Source organism: Siniperca chuatsi, linkage group LG10, assembly GCF_020085105.1.
Source record: "Siniperca chuatsi isolate FFG_IHB_CAS linkage group LG10, ASM2008510v1, whole genome shotgun sequence".
NCBI classification, from domain to species: Eukaryota; Metazoa; Chordata; class Actinopteri; order Centrarchiformes; family Sinipercidae; genus Siniperca; species Siniperca chuatsi.
The window spans coordinates 11862335-11880916 of record NC_058051.1 but is presented as its reverse complement, the minus strand read 5'-3'; the positions used below and the strand labels follow the sequence as shown (position 1 = coordinate 11880916).

General features: G+C 37.5%; 2 protein-coding genes across 5 annotated transcripts; one reads left to right on the top strand and one right to left on the bottom strand.

Moving 5' to 3' along the window:
• Positions 1-641: 641 nt before the first annotated feature.
• On the top strand, positions 642-10147 carry bpifcl (BPI fold containing family C, like). Of its 3 annotated transcripts, XM_044210423.1 has the most exons (17): positions 642-798; positions 880-1051; positions 1181-1295; positions 1567-1698; positions 3112-3267; positions 3351-3414; positions 3563-3623; positions 3734-3825; positions 4080-4256; positions 4435-4494; positions 7410-7577; positions 8198-8265; positions 8347-8389; positions 8506-8566; positions 9058-9134; positions 9237-9322; positions 9717-9957. In XM_044210423.1, the coding sequence occupies exons 2-16, from the start codon at positions 952-954 to the stop codon at positions 9294-9296; spliced, it is 1434 nt and encodes a 477-aa protein (XP_044066358.1). In that variant the 5' UTR covers positions 642-798; positions 880-951; the 3' UTR covers positions 9297-9322; positions 9717-9957. The 3 variants fall into 3 exon arrangements, with proteins under 3 accessions (XP_044066358.1, XP_044066357.1, XP_044066356.1); XM_044210422.1 differs by having other exon boundaries at positions 939-1051; positions 9237-10147; XM_044210421.1 differs by having other exon boundaries at positions 9237-10147.
• A 77-nt stretch (positions 10148-10224) lies between these two features.
• Positions 10225-17279, bottom strand: LOC122882730 (PRELI domain containing protein 3B-like). 2 transcript variants are annotated; one of them, XM_044210425.1, is made up of 6 exons: positions 17132-17279; positions 15404-15572; positions 14158-14247; positions 13308-13378; positions 12888-12990; positions 10225-12767 (listed from the first exon to the last, which is right to left on the bottom strand). In XM_044210425.1, the coding sequence occupies exons 1-6, from the start codon at positions 17161-17163 to the stop codon at positions 12651-12653; spliced, it is 582 nt and encodes a 193-aa protein (XP_044066360.1). In that variant the 5' UTR covers positions 17164-17279; the 3' UTR covers positions 10225-12650. The 2 variants fall into 2 exon arrangements, with proteins under 2 accessions (XP_044066360.1, XP_044066359.1); XM_044210424.1 differs by lacking the exon at positions 17132-17279 and adding an exon at positions 16324-17120.
• Between the last annotated feature and the right edge of the window lie 1303 nt (positions 17280-18582).

The window sequence follows — 18582 nt, the reverse complement described above, 5'->3', positions numbered from 1 at the left end:
AATGGCATGCAGCTACATTTGCCAATTTAAATAATTCTTGACAAGGTGCAGAGGCCTCCAAAAAAGCAGATTCTGTGAAAACCTGGCACTATAGACATCGATGATATAATTGTAGTCAGCTTGGTACCTCAAAGCCAGCACACTTGTGAATTCTGAAAAAAAAACAGGATCTGGATTACAGTTGAATTTTTGAGCCTAGATCTCATAACACTGTCTTTTAGAAATATTAAAGCCAATTGCTGCTTACCTAAAAGGTTACAGAATGTAATGAAGAATGTCAAAGTCTACAGAACAGAACAGATAATTTTCACTTCCTTTTACATGTTAGTCAACTATAGCTTTATAGTAAGAATGAGGATGTTCAAATCATTTCTGATATGATAGACTTCAACCTACCTTTAAAAACACTGATAATGGCTATTGTACTTTATTCATACAAATGTATATGAATATTTCTTTCAACACTAGCTCGTATAACATTGATTTTGTTTAGAATGTAGTGTTTTTTTTACACACTTAAACTCTACCAATTATTTGGTTAATAGAGCAGAATCCAAAAATAGTTTCCTGTTCTCTCTCTCTCACACACACACACACACACACACACACACACACAGACAAACCAATGCAGTAGTCTATTGTCAGTTGTCAGTGAGTTTCACTTCTCAGTGACACAGGAAGGAGAAGCTGCAGTATATCAACAGCAGAGAAACAGTGAAGACATTTGTTCAGATGTACAGCAAACATCAGTAGCTGACTTTCAACTTCGTAAATACACTTCTTCCTGCAGTAATTCAGGTATGCTACATTATATCACTAAACAGGTGTATTGTGATTTTAGAATTTATGTTTCAAACTAAAATGTAAAAATCTCGGTAGTTCTTTGACTGTGCAGAGTATGAGCATACAGCTGGTACAGTAAAGCTGTTACACCACAGGGGACCCAGAAAAATGCTTCCATCCATAATCGTAGTGCTCATGCTCATCCCTCTTACCTGTGGAGAAAATCCTGCAATACAAGTCATTCTGACCAACAAAGGACTTCAGTACGGTAAGGCAATGTGATATGGTGTTATTCACTCAGTTGTTTCAAGTTTTGTCCGAACAAAATCGTACTGTATGATCAGTACATGAGACATTTACAACTATTAAAACTTTATGCATGTGCTGTTCATCCCAGGAAAGCATGTAGGTGCAGGATGGATTCAGGATAAGTTGGAGCTTGTCACTCTCCCTGACATCAGCGGTGAAATCCACATCAGCATCTTTGGCAGCATAGACTACACATTAACAGGGTATGATTACATTTGACATTTATAGAGGTGTCTTTTGGTTTCCAAATTAGTTCACAAGTTGTACACTGTTTACTCTTCAAAAGGAATAGGGTGTGTATGACTGAAATTTTAATTTGAACTCCAGGGTCCTGTTGCTGTCCTGTTATATAGTCTGAAAACCATTAGCACAGTATGCGTAAACTTGATTTATTTCATCAGACCTATTTACATTACACAGATCTGTGTCCTCACACCTATTTACACTTGTCTTTGCTCTCCTCATGTGCACTAGCATCACCATAACAAAGTGCGACTTTCCAGAGCCGTCTGTTGAGTTCTATCAGGACGTTACAGGATTCAAGACATCCATCTCAGGCCTAAGTGTTGCACTAACTGGCGGGTGGATAACACACTTAGGCGTAATGTGAGTTTTCCCTAATCTCTGCCCTACATGTAAACTCCTTGATCACAAAGGTGATAACTCCACAGCTGTTTAATCAGGGTTTGTAGTGCCATTTCTCAGGTTTTCCTTTTGGGCAAAAGACAAATATTCAGAGCACCTGAGGTAATCTGATCATTCCTCTTTACCACAGTATAAAAGTGTTCGAAAAGAGCGATTACATATAAATCTTTTCATTTAAATGTATAAGTTACACACTTCAGTTCGAAATGTTGAAAGAGAAATGCACGGAAAGACTTGAGGAAGTGATATTAAGGTTCAAGTTCAAAAAAGCATGTGTTCTTAGTTCATCTGAGGACAGTTATAAAAAGAAGTGTCTCTTTAAAGGTAGCATGTTAATCTCTCCAGTGCTGTATTGTTTTAACTCCTGTACTCTTGTGGGGAATATAATTGGCTATGGTCTTACACAGATGAGGAAGTCACCTGTTCACTTATGTTACATCATCCTCACTTTTTAAATTGAATTGACCTTTATTTCGGTATTTAAAAAAATAATAATAATTTATAGATAGATAATAAATTTACTGTAAATGAATTGTATTAAAACCAGAACTTATCATTCTGTCCTGTACAAAATGGTGTCAGTTAGATTAGTTAACTACTGTTAGCAATGTAGACAGTGATCAGTGGCTTACAACAAGAAGGTTATGTGATCAATATATATGCATCTTAAAAACTACTAGGTAGACTGGCCCAAAATTTGTTGTACACATTCACACTCCAAAAGGAAGAAACCAGTGATTTGGGTGACTTCCTGTTCTTTCTCCTTGTCAGGCCACTTTGAGTAACTACACTGTCATCTGCCGAGTAAATGTTGAATGAGAAAGTAACAGCTAACTGGGGATATTATTGGGCCTAGGCAGAGGTCTGCAGTCTGCACGCCACTCAGTTGTTTTAACATGCAGTTTATATCAAAGTATATATAATTAAAAACAAAGTAACAAGGTTTCTGTATGAACTACAGAGCTATGCCTATTATTTAATTGGCATTATAAACTTTAAACTTTTTTGTAACCTTAGATTTATAATTTGGTCACTAATGCTTGAATTGTTAACAAGTATGTATGCCAGAAATGATAAATTACCATTTAAATGTACTGTAAACAAGGAAGCAAGGAAAGGAAACAACGAAGAAAAAGAGAACATACTACTTTCATAAATAAGATAGATTTGCAATCAGGTGTTATTAATAATACATGTATAATAAGTTATAACTTGGGGAAGTTACTTAGGTTAGTCTGCTGATTTTATGTGTATGTACTGTACATGTACACACATATGGCAGAGGGTTGCTGTGGCTTTGGAGGTGTACGTTGCATGAGTAAATGTGCACCTACACTAATGTGCACTAACTTTGTTTGTATTGTGTATTTTCAGACATGATAGGGGATCATTCAACATGGCTATATTTAGTGTGGATGTGACCTCTGTGGTGACGCTGGGGAAAGATCCTGACGGGCATCTGTCTGTCACCAGTGTCAGTTGTGATGCTCACATTGGAGATGTGGACATACAATTCCATGGTGGAGCCAGGTACAGTAGAACAGAGGGAGAGAGAGATAAAAGGGGTGATGCTGATGTCGAGATATAAGACCTGCATTTTCATTTGTCAACAGTTGGATCTTCCAGCCTTTTGTGAAACATTTTAAGGGGTATATCAGAAGTGAAATAGAACACAGAGTGAGTGTTTCTCTATATCTTTGTCATATATATCAGTGGAGGCTTGGTCCATCCTGTATGATCATCAGATAATGCTCAGGTGAAACCTACTGTAAAGATTTTCAGTGGTGAGCACTGTAGGACATTTGTTTTGTTGTTACCTCTTTAGGTCTGCCCTGATGTGGAGGAATCCATTGTGATGTTGGAGGGCTACCTACAGGCCATGAAAGGTATTGCAGCAGGCTACATCTTCATAAAGTCCGTAATTCCAAACAAAAATGTACAATTAAAATTCATAAAAAAGATCATTCAGTCTACAAATGATTTCTATTCTGATCAGTTTCCTTTGATGTGGATCAAGACCTTACTCTTGACCTCCCTCTCACCGGCTTACCTGTTATTGATGCTTCAAATCTGAATCTGGGTTTTAAGGTAAGGATACACAAATGGAAGTAGTTTCATGTGATACTTTTTCTTTACTGTGGAAGTCCCCTCACTTTTGGCCACATAATTTCAGGCAGTTCTTTCACTTCTTTGAAAAAAATAATAATATAAACACACACCCAGGTATACGTATGTCCAACATGCTCTGGCAACCATAATTTATAATGAGGGCCAAAATACACACACACAAAAAAAATGTGATCAATAGCTGTAATTGATTATTTTCTCATCTTTATTTAAAGGGAGAATTCTACAGTATCAAAACTCATACAGACCCTCCCTTTGAGTCCCAGCCTTTCACCGTGCCTGAGCAGTCAGGCTACATGTTGTCAGTGGGCCTGTCTGAATTCACTCTGAACTCTGCCTCATATGGATACTACTCAGCTGGACTGTTTCAGGCTCTCATCAATGATAGCATGGTAAGTGCACCTGACAAGATGGAGGAGAGGAAGAAAGCAGAGAAGAAAGCAAGGCAATTTAAGTTTGGTTTAAGGTCTTGAAAAGCCCATCCATTTATGCATTCCTTCTAGTTAAGCATGGATAATTTTCTTCCCTAAACAATGTCTGTGGTTAAGAAATGTTGTTTCGTCATCTTAGATACCTCCAGGCTCTCATCTGCACCTAAATACCAGCGCAATGGGGCCTTTCATTCCTCAGGTAAGTTTATCTGTATCAGGGTTACATTTGGCAACACTGAAGTTTTATTAAATCACTGTGTGAATGGCTTTAGTCAGCATGCACCTAGTGTCACAGATCCACAGGAGCTCTTTCACTAAAGATGTTTGGTAGGAGCATGATGGCATTGTGATTCACACTGCAGTGTTTGATCTTCAGCATCAGTATCAAATTTTAAATATTATTAATGTTAAATATTATCTGGGTCGGGCTTGCCCATTCCAGAGCACAGAAAATGTGTAAGTGCCTCTATGGAGGTCAAAACTTTAGACAGTCCCCTCAATTTTCTTTACCTCGTGATCTCTTGGGCTTTTGAAAATGTTTCTCAAGAGCACTGAGAGAATGCGGGAAAAGGAAAATTATTCTTTTTGAATGGATCACAATCCTGCTGTGAAGCCACCACTTGTGATTTACAAATGATCATTAAGCACATAAAACAGGGGACACAAACCTTCTTTTAGAGGTATACATGATTTTACATTTGATTGGTTGTTTGTTTAAGTCTGCATCACATTATATTTATGATATCAACATCCAATAAAATGAATCTATGTATGTGAAAAAGTTGCTGTAATGCCAAAGCCACCAAGAACACTCAACTCTGTTAAAACAGCATTTATATTTCCTATTCAAAAAGGAGTACTCCTTCTGAAACCTATTTTCCTTTTAACTTTTATTTTCATAAACCAGTGCAGACAGCAGCTATATGGACAACCATGGATATCATTTCATTTTCTCTCTTATTACTCACTTATTTTGGCACTACATAGGCTTTCAACATTAGTGTAGGTTCTTCTTTACATTCTGAATCACAATTTTATATATTCTTCTTCATCTTGACCAAAGTTACAACAACTTACTCCCTAATTTCGATATCTTACTCCCTAATTTCGATATCTTCTAGTTAAGATGTTTCCTAATGTTAAGGTGTTTTTTTGGTACATGCTCCCAATGGGGTGCATAATGGAGAATCAAAAAGTCTTCTTTAACTGTTGTGAGGAAGATATTGGAAGCTGTAACGTAATACAAAGTCCTTTGTTAATAATCTGGCTGTCTGTTCTAACTCTGGCTTTGACTTGGATATTTAATCCCAGGAAGTTCATTAATGTTTCTGTCACCTTCGAAATATCTATATCCATATTTGTCAGCCCATGACCTTCAGAGATTTATACCTTGTTCTCTTCTCTGTGGCAGTTCTCTATACTCATCTCCCTGTAGTGCAACCCTTCAACAGATAATCGAAAACATCAGCCAGACTACTGACTAAAACAAGGAAACTAGACCACCACCACATTGCTCCTGTTTGTGCCTCTTGTTATGTGCTTCCTATTAAATGCAGATTGGATATTAAGATTGGATCGATAACTTAAAAAGCTTGAATGGTTTGTTGCATAATTTATATTTAACGTATTTAACTTTTAACACCCTACTGAGATTAAGACACTTACATGAAAGCAATTAATAGCCGTAATAATAATCAGGTTATGTGGTGAATATTATTAAAACTTTTTTTTTAATGGTTCATACATTCGCAGGGTAACCAAAATTTTTATGATCTTGAACAAACAAATAGACATGTAATATCTATATGATAAATAAGCATATAATAACAAATAATCAAGCTGCCTTAGTTGATATCTTACCTTATAGGTTGGTCTTTGAAATATGGAGGTGAATCCTTGGACCAGTCACTCTCTGACATGGTCTCAGAGGAGCTATGGTTACCCTCACTTTAAAAAGAAAAACAGGCAAACAAATAAATATATAATAACTGACAAAATATTGAGTATCCTCAGTTGACATCTTACATTAAAGATTTTCTTTAAAATATGGTGATGAATCATTTGATCAATCCCCCTCTGACACGTGTCAGAATTTTTCTTACTTTTGATTTAAACAAATAATGTGCTTCATACATAGTATCCATACTAATTTGTTACAAAAAATAAAGAGCGCCTACACCATCATACCAAACCCAGCTTCTTCTCTTGTTCTTCAATCTAGTTTTATTAAGTCAATTGTAGTGAGACCATAATGCTGATGTCTGCAGTCATATAGAAGTGTAGGAAAAGTTTTGTATCTGTATTTCAGGTCATGTGCACTCATAATCTATGGGCTCCTCATGGGCTGTTGATTTCTAAATAGAATTCAATGGATAAACCTGAGGGATAATTTTACTTCTAATATCTTATTACCAGATGTACCAGCTGAGAATATAGACACTTATGTATCTGTATATGTACACTTTCGTATCTATAAGACAGTTTACAATATCATATCCAAAATTTATACAAAGAGGTTGAAATGATCCATACTCATTGAGACCCATTGTCACTGTGAGTGAGCTGTGTAGCCTATGCTCCAACAACTCTAAATTTAATTAATTAAAAGTATGCTACTCCATTTCTGTCAATTGGCTACTTGACTAAATGGTGTCACTGGATAAAGGCTGTCCCAAAGTAGAAGTAGCTGTGAGAAACTCACCAGGCTATTTATCCTCACACTACTAGGCAGTCAGTACAAGCACCACTGATACACTACTGACGGAGGTAACGTTATAGCCTCATAGACAGTTAATACACATATTTTAAACTTCCTGTTTTAGAATCCTAAAATAAATGCGATGGTTGACCAGATTCCAACACAAACAGGAAAACATGAGGTTGTAATTTTAAATTATTAGACAAACAGTAACAGTAGGATAACAAAACTCTCTGAGGCATGTCCATTTAGTTTAGTATTGTAATGCATTTATCATGCACCACAGAATTCAACTTTTTTCCCCCTTCCCAGTTTTCCTGTCCCACTTCACTCTGTACTGTTCATGAAAACATGTTCTTTAAAGTTGTCAAAATATCAAAGAATTAAATGTTTACCATCCACTTTTAACTCTGCAGCTTCCCAAGATGTATCCAGGTCTGCTGATGAATCTGCAGGTGTATGCCAGAGAGGTTCCACTGTTTTCCTTCCAGCCTGGTGCTGTTAAACTGGGCTTCCAGGGCGCTGTTAAGGCTTTCGCCATCCAGCCAAATGGTACCCAGACCCCACTGTTCAAACTCAATGTTGTGAGTACTTTTGTTTTCTGGCCTATTGGTGTACCCCAGAATGAATCCAAGTGTTTGTGTCTTTTTCTTTTTTTCTTTCCTTTTTTTAATCTTCATGTAACAATGCATCAAAGTAGTTGTATAGTGGATATTTAAGTACATTCACTCGCCATGGGACATTTTGAGTACAGAAAAAAAAAATTTGCAAGCACATAAATTATATTTTGCAGAAAAATTATTATCACTCAAGGAATGATTTCATTTGAGCAAACATAACTCTACTCTAGACAAATAAATACATGGAACTGTGACAACAAGTCACTTCATTGTAGTGGATCATGTAATCATTCCATCCGCAGTATAAACTAGTGCTAAAAGAATTTGTTAATTAATTGCATTAATGAATTATTAATTAATTGACAGACAATTAATGGACAACTATTTTGATTATTGATTAATGGTTTAAGTCATTTATCAAGCAGAAATACTAAACATTTGCTGGTTCCAGCTTCTCATTTGTGAGATTTCTGACATTTAATAGACAAAAAAATTAACTGATTAACTAAGAAAAACAACTGACAGATTAAACATAGTAAAAATGATCACTGGTTGCAGCTGTAATTTAAACCTCTTTCTTTCAGGACTCAAAATTCAGTGGAAAAGTGTGGATTGCTGGTGGAAGACTGAAGGGCTCCGTGACAATGAACAAGTGAGCATCACCATGATTTAATAGACACAGCCGAGCCACAAACTCAAACATAAAGTAATGATACTGTTCTCTCTCAAACAGTTTTACACTGATGCTGGTGTCGAGTGAAGTGGGCACCTTTCAGGTACATGATACGTAACAAAAACTGCATCACATTTCATGTTAGTCACAGTCAGCCTTATATGTGTACAAACTGAAGAGAATCAAACAGTGACTAACGAATCACATTTCTCTTTGCAGACTGATGCTATGGAAAGCATTGCGAGGATAGGAGCGAGGGTAGTCTTGGCAAAACTGAACGGTGAGTCTTAGTTACATTTTTTTGTGCTCAGTTCTTGCTTCATGACTGTTTTCTACTTCAGTCATCAACCAGTGCTCTATTAAAACTCATCTTTCACCTGAAAGATTAGTAGCTTATATATAGTCATTTACGCTCCACTCCAATCATCACTATTGCTCTAAAAATGTATTAAATCCTTATTTTGTGTTTTTCTGTCTGCTTCGCTTAGGGACATTTGGACAAAATTGGCAGTGTAGGAAATGTAGCTTGTTTTATTATTCCATGCTTTGGAAGTTTCTCTGGAAAAAACAGCAACTAAATGCTTAAAATGTTCAGTATGAAGCTATTTGTTATCTTCATCACAGTAAATTAGAGAAACACAGAAGGATACCAAGCATTTTTTCCTTCAGAATATGACCATACAATCCAACATACTGTGGGGTAGCTAGATGCAAATAATGTATAATGTGTACTGTGCTGTCCTTGTCTTGACATGTACTTTTCTATTTCAGAGAAACTGGGCAAAGGTGTTGTTTTACCCAGAATGAAACAAGCACAGCTGGTCAACACAGTTCTGGAGGTGGAGGAGGTCAGTATTAGTAAAAGAACATTGTTGAGTTAATGTTTGCCTTTTAGAGGAAATTTTAAGAGAAATTGTTGTTGGGCTGACCATTGTGATTATTCCTAACAGGGATTTATAGCCATCTCTTCAGATGCTCAGGTGTTGCTACCAGACAGAGACTTCAACTGACAGACAAACCGGCCCGTTTAACTCTGGTACATCAAACATGGATGCTCTTCATTTCAGTTCAGATTCTTAAACTTAAACATTTCTGTAATCATAATTTACGATTTCAATTTTCAAATCAACAGTGAGTAAGCCTGCAGCTCAACTTTAGAAATGCTTATAAAGTGGAAGTATACAGCCTAAAATCTGATCTTTCTTCACACAATAATGTATAAAAATTTTAAAAATTTAAAAATGAATTCAGACTGTCTCAATATAAAAATTGTAAGACCTAGCTGATTAAAGGGGTTAAAAATCTTAGTCATCAGAACATTTATTTTTTCATTTTACATACATATTTCGACTAATATAGAAAAAAGGGAATAATTGAAATCTGTGTGTGATTTTCATGTGAATATTTTGTCTTTATCTGGTTTTTTCCAGGATGCTGTGTGTCACTATGTCATTGTTTATACTACCACCAGAGGGCACCAAATTAAAAAAAATATATACATAAAAAATCTCTAGAAATGTGCAAGATGATAGAAGGGGTTGGGTTTGGTTAAACAGGAATACATAAGTATAAGACATTGAACAATCTGTGATCCCAGGAATATGAATATCTTGATTTATCTGCATTTTTCACTTGTGGTATTAAGTAAATTAAATATAAATTTGTTTCTGATATATTTTTCAAATATTTAATTGTTCTATACATTAAATTAGAGACCTGGTAGAGTTATCATTAACTGTCAGGAGCCAATTAGCTGCTTTCTTTTGACTGAAAGCCAAAAACACAGAGGCAAAAACACTTGAATGAAACATCTGAGGCTATACTAAATAAAGAAATGCTTCAAGCAATATTACCAATCAAACTTAATGCCTTGCTTTGTACACTGGACAGGTCCCACATGGTTTTTTGGTTTGGGAGAATAAATTTCAAGAGTTCAAGTGGAAGTTTAGACATTTTACTGAACACTTCACCACCATTTTCACGAAACAATGACATCTCTTTATTTTGAAATATTTCAGTGTGCACTCTTTAGATTCTGTTACATGTTCACATTCTTGGAATGTAACACCACCAAAATATAAATATAAGCCTATACAGCCACTGTTCCTAAAATGTTGCCCATATAAAACAAATAATAATAATAATAATAATAGTAATAATAATAATAATAATATCACACTTCATTCATGAGAGGAGACATTGTGTGGATCCTGACTGGCTGATTGATCAGTTAGGCCAGACCAGACTTCAAACAGAATGATCCTGAGCTGAACAATGCATGAGGAGATGGAACAACAGTTAGTTAATTATGAGCAAGCTTTTAGAAAGAAGCTCAGCTGAAATGGAAGCAGGTGTGAAACAGACTGACATACTGTAGATACAAAGACATCTACTGAACCAACTGAAACCACGACAGTTGAGCAAGATACTGATTATGGAGCATCCTGGAAGACGTGATGCTGAGCCCCATTAATGTATGTTGTATCCCTAAAATAGCTTTAGTTGTACTACTAACCCCTTTAATGTAAACTTTAATTTGTAGAACTGTCTTTATTAACATTTCTAAAGAGAAGAAGAGAAGTACATGGGTTATAATGTTGCCTTCATCTTAATGTGGTCTTTATGAAAGAAGCAAACAGGGAAACTGAACAAAGGTCAACTATGTAGCACCTGAGAGTCAGCTATGACATACGAAAGGGAAATGTAGTATAAAAACACCACAAGCTAACAGCTTTTAAAATCGATCAATTTAACAGCCTTCTTCAATGTTCACTAATACAAATATACTATAAATAACACCATCTATAGACACTATGAAGTACAGAGTGCTTTTGTTCATATTTATAAATAAGTGTTTTGGGGTATTAAGTCAGCGAAGTTATTTCAGTCTTTACATTTATTGATGGCACACTCAGTGATCCTGAACATAACCCTGTTGAGCTCCTCCTACAACACTGGTGAACGTTCACAACACATTAAACACTGTGGTGAATGCCAACGTGTTGCTCAGTGCTCATACACTCACTTTGCAGCTCTGCACTTTTAAAGGATGCCTGCCACTTTAGTGGCAGTGTATTTAAGTACACATGCTGAAAATAAGTTCAACAGACATTCAAGTATGCACATTCTTATACTGTAACACTTAACTATACAGCACATCATCAGTGTGAGAGAAAATACTAACAAAGACAAGTGAGACTTAAAGAAACCAAGTCATTTGTACCCAGAACAAGACCAGAATGACCATGAGAGACTAGAGCATCTGAAGACCAGTCCACCATGCTGACATCTTCAGCACACAGACCTGCATCAAAGGTACAAGGCTTTGAGACTTTCGACAAATAACAAGCCGTCTTCATCGTTGTAAAAAACCTTATCAGCACCACCTGCTTTGGACCCCTGCACCTACAAGTATTCTGGATTATACACACTTACTCAGAAAACTGGTAGACTTCCACCTGATGGCACAAGACTTTCAAAATGCTGTACCAAACCTGGACAAGTACCATTTGTGTTATAACACCATGCAAGTACACCCCACACACTGGCTTTCCTGTCTGGCCACTTAATCTGCACTCAGCTCTGCTTCCTCTGAGCTGCAACGGTCTTTACTACAAAACAAACTGTTCAGACTCCAGCTCGCTGCACATCCGTCTGAGAGAAAAAAAGTGCACGGGGGGGGGCACCCCAACAAGACAGCTTGCTCAGTATCTGACCTTTGATATCACAAGACAGACAGATGATGCAGTGTGTAACTTACAATTTCAGTTACTTTTATATTTTGTTACAGCCTGTTTGCAATGCTGGGTTTTTTTGGTTTAGAGATATTTTGGTAAGTTCTGCTGTACAAAGCAAGGTCAGCCAATCCAGAAAAAGTTAGTAAAAAGACTTCAAGTGAGTTAATTTCAGCTGTTATCAGTGCTCAACTTGTTTACGAGGATTTTCAAACAATAAGACGAGAACATTGGAGAGAGATGAAAAGTTTAAGATGAAGGGGAGAAAGACAATTGATGAGATGATGTGGAGGCACAGTGTGAATAAAAAAAAATAAAAAAAAGAGCTTTAACATCACAAGACTACGTCCTATGAGCTTCAAGTGCAGTCCAATTCAACCCTGTTTGCTTTTTAAACTGTCATCAGCTCAACACTCCCCGTCACTGCCCACAGCGGCGAGTACCAAACTCGACGGCGCAGACTGCTGAGGAGGGACGAACAGCGAGTTCTTGTGACATACACAAACAAACAAACGTAGGGCCAAAGGATGGGGCTGTGGTTATTGGGCTATGCTTGCAGATTCGGTGGGAGGAAATGTATGAGAGGTCCGTCGGTTCATGATGGTGGACTAAGCAGCGGGGAAGGCCGGATCATTTGTCTGCAACAGCTGCTGCCATGGGAACGCGTATAGTACCACGAGCAGTCGCCGCCAACTCCTCGATTTCTGTGTTTAATTGTCTGATGACCCACTCCATCGCCTCCCGACCCTGAGACATAAAAAAGAAAGAGGGTTATAAAACATAATGTGTAGTGACAGGTGTACCGTTGAAAAGAGATACTGGGTCATCTTGTCATGAGCTATTGGGAGATTTTAAGGACGACTTCACCTTTCCAGCGTTGATAGAGATGGTCTTGGCCATGAGACCCTCGAGGTAGCTACTCAGACTGATACCTTTCACACTGATCAGAGCCTCCTGTGTCAGCACCGTCCTGAACACACAATCGTACAAATAAAAAGGTCAAGAACAGTACTGAAAAAAAACAAACAAAAAAAAACACAATGTTAAATCTGTTTTTTTAAAATCCATTTTATAATCTTTCAAATCAAAACAAAACATTTTTAGCAACAAAAGCAATCAGTAATTTTAGCATTTAACTTCCACTCGAAATACTCAGGCCCAAGCAGACACATGTAGGACAGAACTAGAAATCACAATCATCAATACTGCGAGTGATATCTGACATTTATAAAAAGAAAAACTTTTCTAAGTTTTATATAAAAGAATGTTTTATATTTTTTCATTTACTTTTCAGGATCCTGCGGATGTGGTTTGTATGTCAACTTCTCGTCCACGGATACCAGGTTAGTGAAGGAGATCTGGATGGACAATATAACGTAAGCATTTGTCTTATTCACATAGAATATATTTACATTATCTACAGGTATTTCAGTTAATTTAACAGCAGCTGTAGTGAGAACAGTCAGGGCAGAGCCATAAAGCCCAGACAAAACACACCGCCTTGGATTTGTGGTGAGGTTGCCAAAAAAATAAATAAACAGAGCTTGCTTTAAATGCAGCGATGTTTGTTAGCATTTTTGAGGATAACGACTCTTTTGAGAGATCTCAGGGGCAGGTCATGTGTATGTTTAGGAAACAAAAACAAGTCAAACCTCTGCCAAACAAATGTGTGATGCAGGTAAATGGTTTTCTACATAAGCAATTCACTATCACTCCTAGCATGACATTAAACAAACTGACACAATTAGGATGCAAAAAGTCTTCTACAATGGCTGGGAGTACTTAATGAAAAATCAGGTGCCTAGGCTGACTGAGGAACGGCTACAGTTTAGGGTGACTTAATCAGTGGACTTCTGTGACATAATTACACCCACACACACAAAAAAAAAAATCAGTTTTAACAGAGATGCAAATGTTACACTAGAAATAATACTGAAGTCCACAGATATAATGATTTGTTAACCAACAGAATTTCTCAACCATAATAACTTCCTGTAATCTCCTGTAGCCACATGAGTAGTAGTTTTCTCTCCTACTAAATACTGGCTCTCACACTACTGTACCTAAGATAGAGTATCACTTTGTATCACTATCAAGCAAAAACGGTTCTTACTGAAAGTGTAAGTATACTACTTACATTTGTAGATTTCAGCTCAAAGGTCTTCTCTTTGGGGTCTACCACTGAATGTTCCTGAACATAAGTGCATGTTCTTGTTACTCCGATGATCTGCAGGAAAAGGACACAACTCAGGCTTGGTAAAAAAATAAATAAATAAAACCTCCTTACATCAGGTTCGCTCTAGATGAGCCAGGCCTGCACAGAATTTATCACAGGCGATCACTAGACAATGCATTCCGGTTTGATTTCTGTCCAACTTGATCTCGACTTGCTCTGACATCATGCAAATGTAAGCAACGATAACCTCATGAGATCAAGGCAGCTGCTGTTGTTGAGGCCAGGCGCCATTGCTCTCCAATGACTGCAAAACTTCAGGGCGTGGTAGGAAATGTCTGGCTCTCCCCCTCGTCTAAGAGCCGATTGGTTTAGATGTTGGATCAACATGTTGCTTTATAGAAACTTTCATTTTTTGTTTAATTGGAGAGACTTTGATTTTATTAGTCATATTTTGCACTATGAAGGTCTGTTCTGTTAACAGAATAAGTGTGTGGCCGATGGTTATCAGTGAAACAGGCTGATACAATCAGCTTATATTACAGATAGTTCTCACAGACCGCATACAATCTATGATAACTCTAGTCTACAAAATGAAGATTACTTATTTAATTCTTTAATTATCATGAAGCAAAACAAAAATTTTGCTTACAAGTGGGATGTTCTCATGTATTTTAACTATTCATGTTTTGAGTTTCTTTAGTTTGAGAGGGACAGTGGAGCAATCAAGTCTGGGCAGCCGATTTATAAACAGCACCAAACTGATTTGATGGCATGCCTTACATGAGAATTCTAGCCCATCTAAATTCTCATGTAAAATAATTGAGTAATATGGAGGTTAAACCATTAACGCTGTTATGATGATAACAGATAGCCTTTATAGCATTTTAATAGTCTACCTGTCAACAACCTGACAACATAATTAAAAAAGCAATTATCTGTGACTGAGTACAAGCTGAATAGATCAGTCTGATAACCTTTTATTCATCTGGGACTGGATCTAACAGGATGTGAGTGTTTCTACAACTTCCTGTACAGACTGTGAAGGCTGCTGGAAACTGTCCATCTTGACTGCAGCCTTTTGTCACTGCCCCTTGCTGCCACCGCCTGCTCTCATCCACTTTCCAGGCGAGGCACAGTTCATCTCCAACGAGCCTATTATCAATCCAAATTAAACCAGCTCAAGGGTTTCTTTCATCATCTAACTTACAGACTTGGCCATGGCGGGGAGCCCCCACTCTGTGCTGAGCAGTCTGGTGCTGTGTAACCGTCCCTTTGTGTCCACACTTCTGTCCAGAACATCCACACCAAACACACTGGGATTCATGGGGTTGGGGTACTTCTGCATCGCCGCCTTGGTCACCGTCTCCCATGGGTGGCTGTTAAAAACAATAATAACATTAGAAACAGCAAGTTCGCAAAGACCATTTAACATTCTGGAAAGGGACTGCAGATGAAAATTACTCAATGTTAGCCAACTCTGGAACAATTACATTCTAATTAACATGGTGATGTCCATACCTTCATTGTTTGTTTGTTTTTTATACATTTTTCTGAACCAACCAATAAAACAAATGCATTGCTATGATATCTGAAAACATGTTGGCAATCAAGCAATAGAAATCAGATTAGGTCATTCAGCTCATTTTCACCATTTGGGTAGGTAAGCATAGTATGATGGACGAAAGCGAACAAATAACTCTGAACGTCATTCTCAAGCTTGACACAAAACATCTCTCTTTAATCAATTTGCATCATGCAAACACCAAAATAATCATGACTGTGTTTCACTCATTATACATAAAAACAGCAGTAACTATAACAACTTAGCTGGCTACATAGGAGGCACATAATTTGCTATTTTACTAGAAAATATTTATAACATGTTGTCCTATATCATCTGGATCAGCATCAAAATAAGTGTAGAGGTACACAATCATGTCATATGTTTGACAGACTTCATTAATTTGATTTCATTGGATTAAGTGCAGTGACTCATGACAAAAAGTGAAAATGATCGGACTTGTCCTACCTTACAATGTTACAAAATCATTTTCTAAAAAAATTCCTAGTTCAAATCTGATAGTGTCAATATTAAACATTGGTGCAGAATCAAAATGGTGGAATTACCATAATATTCGCACTGCCATAGACTGGTAGGAGGAGGGACGCCCACTCCGCACAGCGCGGACTATAACCATCATAGATTTAGCTATCTAGACACTTCTGGAAATGGACAAAAATGTTCCGCCCATTGTTACACTCTTATTACTGTCTGATAAACAAAAATACAGGGAAAATAGACGGATCATTGTATTTTCATCGCAGGATCTCTCGTCTGACAACCAGACCGTTACATAACGTTAACGCTCATGACTGCAGTACATACTGTCAAATTCGGTGGCAGAGTTTGTCCCGATTAAGACAAGACAAATGAAAAGCACACGAATCCCTTCACCTTCGATTAACGTGTGGCTGAAATGTTGCAATAAGCTTTAAAATAAAAACTGACGCAAACAGCTAAGCAACTAACGTTACAACATCCATCCGATAGTCAAAGTTAGCTTTAAGGCTAACAGCAAAAAGCTAGCTAACCTTAAGTTAACTCTGCTAGCTAAAGCAGTTTTCTTCAAGCGCAGAAATATCAACAAATGTAGTTAGATATTTGTTGAAAAAAACTTCAAACATACTGGCGAATGGAGGTCACGTTTACTAGCTAAATGTGGAAACTAACATAAACGACAAACGGTTAGGTAACTTAGGCGTAGGCTCTTTGTGTGAAGTTACCTAACTTATCTGCAACCTTAGCAGCTAAGGAGGTTAGCAGCTGTGCCTCGGACAGTATGGGGAACCCACAAAAACATATTATAGGAAGGGGAAACTGTTACTTAACAGACAAAATTGTACAAGACATCATCACGGACAGAAAACTACTCACTTGAAAATGTGCTCTGACGCCCAGATCTTCATTTTATTAGGCTTTTCTGTCAGGGCTCGGGAGCCGGCGACTAATGACAGCGTGACCGACGTGAGGAAGAGGGAGGGACTGTAGGAGAAAGCCTTTAATGGAACCTCAGCAGAGAGACTCCCTCTGGTGGCAGAAACAGGTGCTCCAGAGCAATCTGGGTTGGGAGAAGTAGGCTACTCAAATATTTTACTTAAGTAAAGGTAGCAATACCACACTGTTGAAAATTCCTGCATTCAAATTTTATTTAAGTAAAATTAGTTTTTTAAAAAAGCATAAAAATATATGAAGCTAAATTGCCCTTACAGTGTAAATATTTAAATACTATTTCTCTGTGTATTTCACCTTCAGGACCAGGTACTATAACTCCAGACGCTGCTATTTCTGTTGTTGGATTCTTTTAATCATTAAAAACCTGTACATACTATTTATATGTACATTCCTAATAGCTATAATACTCACTTAATAAATCAACATTCTTATTTCTTAACCTAATGCAAAGTTAATCCAAGTCTACCAAAGGAGGTCCTTAATGTAAAGATGGCAAAGATGCAGGACTCCAGGTGATTAAAGGGCCATCATACTACCAACAAACCAACCAGTTAAATACATACAGAACATCATTATTATCAGTAAAATCACTCCAACACAAACATCCAAAAAATAGATTATTAAATTATTCAATTAATTAATGTGATGGTTCCTTTTTTATTTAATGTGCAAAGGTAACTCACTCCAATTCTTGGTACCACAGAACCTAAAGGAACATTTACAATCAACTAACTGCATATATATATGTGTGTGTATATATATATATATATATATATTCCCGCAGGGTATCTGATCACTGGCAGGGCGTAGCTGTTTATTGCATGGGCCTTGTTCTTGCCATTGAGCTGACTTCTTAGGACTTGCCTTACTCGTTGGAGGTATTTGGCCATTGCTGTTTTCCTTGTTAGGTTGCCATTGGTTGAGGTTGGCATTTGCCTGTGGTATTCCAAGGTACTTATAACCATTCTCAATGTCTGCTATTGTTCCTTCTGGGAGTGAGACCCCTTCTGTGTGGACTACCTTCCCTCTCTTTGTCACCATTCGACTGCACTTCTCAAGCCCAAATGACATCCCGATGTCATAGCTGTAGATCCTGGTGGTGTGGATCAGTGAGTCGATGTCCGATCGGTGGCCAAAGGAAGAGATACAGACCACAGACGTTAAGACGCGAAAGCTCCTCACCATGCATGGAAGATTCCATCCCAAATCCAGCACCCTGAGACTGTACGCTAGCCGTAAGGAAGGCGGCCGTGGACTAGTGAGTGTGAGAGCCACTATCCAGGATGAAACATCCAAGATCCACAAGTACATCAAAGATAAGGCCCCAACAGATGACGTGCTCGGGGAATGTCTCAGGCAATGGGGAACAGAGG

Excerpts from the sequence above, each read along its gene's own strand:
- bpifcl (XM_044210422.1), top strand. The coding sequence starts at position 952 with ATGCTTCCATCCATAATCGTAGTGCTCATGCTCATCCCTCTTACCTGT. Across the intron at positions 1,699-3,111 it reads ATAACACACTTAGGCGTAAT|ACATGATAGGGGATCATTCA; the intron begins GTGAGTTTTCCC and ends GTGTATTTTCAG. Across the intron at positions 3,268-3,350 it reads CAATTCCATGGTGGAGCCAG|TTGGATCTTCCAGCCTTTTG; the intron begins GTACAGTAGAAC and ends ATTTGTCAACAG.
- LOC122882730 (XM_044210424.1), bottom strand. The coding sequence starts at position 16,397 with ATGATGGTTATAGTCCGCGCTGTGCGGAGTGGGCGTCCCTCCTCCTAC. Across the intron at positions 15,573-16,323 it reads ATGGCAGTGCGAATATTATG|CCACCCATGGGAGACGGTGA; the intron begins GTAATTCCACCA and ends TGTTTTTAACAG. Across the intron at positions 12,768-12,887 it reads TCTCTATCAACGCTGGAAAG|GGTCGGGAGGCGATGGAGTG; the intron begins GTGAAGTCGTCC and ends TTTATGTCTCAG.